General features: G+C 36.8%; 1 protein-coding gene across 41 annotated transcripts in view; it reads right to left on the reverse strand.

The window, feature by feature from the left end:
* The window catches only part of PTPRD (protein tyrosine phosphatase receptor type D), a 693301-nt gene that overhangs the window by 158391 nt on the left and 532254 nt on the right, over positions 1–2656 (reverse strand). For all 41 annotated transcript variants that reach the window (XM_019665783.1, XM_019665786.1, XM_019665787.1 and 38 more), the window contains one exon: positions 2098–2357. In XM_019665783.1, the coding sequence (XP_019521328.1) occupies positions 2098–2357 (260 nt within the window). The remainder of the gene's footprint in view (positions 1–2097; positions 2358–2656) is intronic.

Raw genomic sequence — 2656 nt, forward strand, 5'->3', positions numbered from 1 at the left:
CTAACTGGAGATTTGTTTTTTGTTTTTTTCATTTCCTATGGTTCTCATACTTTTTCCATTCAAGTACTTTTCTACTTTAGTCTTTTGCTCTTTTCTTTTCCCCCAAGTGGCTGGAATGTATTTCTGAGACTCTTAATTCATTTCTAGAACATAATTTATTTCCACAATCATTTGCTTTCTTTTTCTGTTTCATAATGTTCTCTCCTCTTTGTTACCAAAGTTTTGTCCCTTTTCCCTGATTCTCCTTTCAACTATAAGGGGAGTAAGCACATAGATAAAACAAAAAGAAAAACCGAACAAGCTAAAGAAAAACACTGAAAGATAGACTATACTCTGAAACATTCTCCACTCACTCAGAAGTTGGAAAATGAAACAGAAGTCTACCACCAATGGACTAAAATGCCACTTCCCAAAACCATCTAACACATCCTACCAAGCCAATTTGGCAAATATCCATTAAAGATCTTTTTTTTCACTTAAAGCCTTGAAAATTAATAGTAAATACTGCAGAAGATACTATACTATTTTCATCTTTCAACTGCTCTTTCCCTGAATAGACAGTGCATGTTTTTTAATGGGTTGAATTCATAGTCCATATCTTTTCCCTATTCTTTCTCTGTTTGCAACTATCGTACCATTTCTAAATCTTTCTCATCCTTCAAGACTCAGTAAAATATTAGCTCCTTCTGGATACCTCCCCTGACATCCATGTTTACTAAAACTCTATGCTTATGCTTCTCCAGTACCTGGCAGTACTTAGCCCATTACATTCATGTTATCTACTTTCTGTTTTTTTTTCTCCCACGATAAGGCAGGGCTTTATCTCATTCACCTTTCTATTCCCAGATCTAATGCTGGCAATATAGTGTGTACAGATTATGTGTTCATTGGATGCCAACTAAAAAGTCTTAATGGATGGATAAATGTGGACAAATAACAAGTGCTAGTATTTATCTTGTTTCTGCACAATCACCTATGGTGTCCTCTGCTTGAAACAGTGTCTCTCCACCCTTAAGCCCATAGACCAGCTAACTTCTTGTTATTCATTAAGCCTCAGCAAGACATGGCTTTCTCCTGGACCCTTGCCCTGAACCACTAAACCAGGGATGGGAGCCCCGCCTGTGCCGTCCCTTATTTATCTAAACTTTGATATCATAGGACTCCATTTCAACTGACTGTTTACTTGTCCAAATTCCCCAAGTAACTATGTCGTGTAAGACCAATGAAAAACTCTGCATTATCTCCATGAAATACATGAAACATTGACTGCTGCTATGGTGGGAGATCCAAAACTATCCACAGAATGTTTAAACTAATCAATGGGTAAATATAATCTCACCTTCATATTAAATTTTGTTGGAATAAAAATTGCACTAATATTCCATTCTCATTTTCAGTTTTAAGAATGATAGAAATAGAAGAGTGACCAAAAATGGAGACCTCATTTCTCAGTGAATTTATTTTAGTAATACTCTTTTGGAAAGTCTATCGTCTGGTTGAAATCCTCCAATTATTTTATCAAATAAATAATAACTGAAAGCTTTCTCAGGAATGGTTGTTTTTGGCTGAGTCTAAAGTGGCCAAATTTATCACTCTTTCCTAAATTTCACAAATGACACTCTTTATAAAAACTTCTTGTTTATAACTTTACTGTTTAATAGCTGATTTTTCAGTCATCTTCTTTAAGTTTTCTGGAGCTTTGGAAATTTCTTAGTGTACTCACCTTCTTAAAAATTCCTTTGCTATGACCTGGGATCAGTTCTATTCGAGTCATTCAACCATTCACCTTACTCTACATATTATGATATAAACTCCCTTATTGTAAGGAGCATGTTCTGCTTACCATTCTATCTCTCCTAAATTACATTGCTCCTGGAACACAGAAAACACTCAGTGTTAATGAGAATCCGTGTTACAAGGAACACCAGAACACAAAGTGCAACGGAACTTGAATAAACACTATGAGCCTATCAGAAGAATCTACTACTCTACAGATAGCAATATATTCTTTTATAACACTATAATACTGAGATTTAACTTTCTGCTTTTGCTGACTGGCATTTCTACCCTTCGTCCCTAACCCTTCAGTCAACTTACTTTATATTTTCATTTGCAGGTACTTCGGGCAGCTGCACCGTGATCATGCCATCCAGGTTGGTCTTCCCAATGAAGGCTGGCTTGGTGCGCAGGACGTCGGGTGCAGTCTTAGCTGTCACCCTGTGCTGCAGTCCACCAGCACTGTTCCCACGATTTGTCAGCACGAATGAATATGACTTCTCAGGCTTCAGGTTGACAATTAACTTCTGTGTTGCTCGGCCATCCACTTCTTCCACCATTTTCCCATCATCATAAAGAATCTAGAGAGATACAATCAATCATAGAGATTTGGTTATCAGAGAGACAACACATCTTTTCTAAACTAATGTGCACTTGCTTATGGGAAGGGCACATCAGGACAAGTCTAATTTGGGGCAATTCCTAAGCCTATATGTGTTCATAAATTCTAGAGGCTGCATCCATTTTTATTTCTTCAGTTCTTACAGTGTAATGATATACTGTTTCCTACTCAAGCAAAAATACACAAAGAAATGCAGTTTCAATATTTGACATGTTGGTTATATGTGACAGAAATGGAATGTGTGCACAAGTGCTTCAG

This window comes from Hipposideros armiger, unplaced genomic scaffold (genome assembly GCF_001890085.2).
Source record: "Hipposideros armiger isolate ML-2016 unplaced genomic scaffold, ASM189008v1 scaffold_453, whole genome shotgun sequence".
NCBI lineage: Eukaryota > Metazoa > Chordata > Mammalia > Chiroptera > Hipposideridae > Hipposideros > Hipposideros armiger.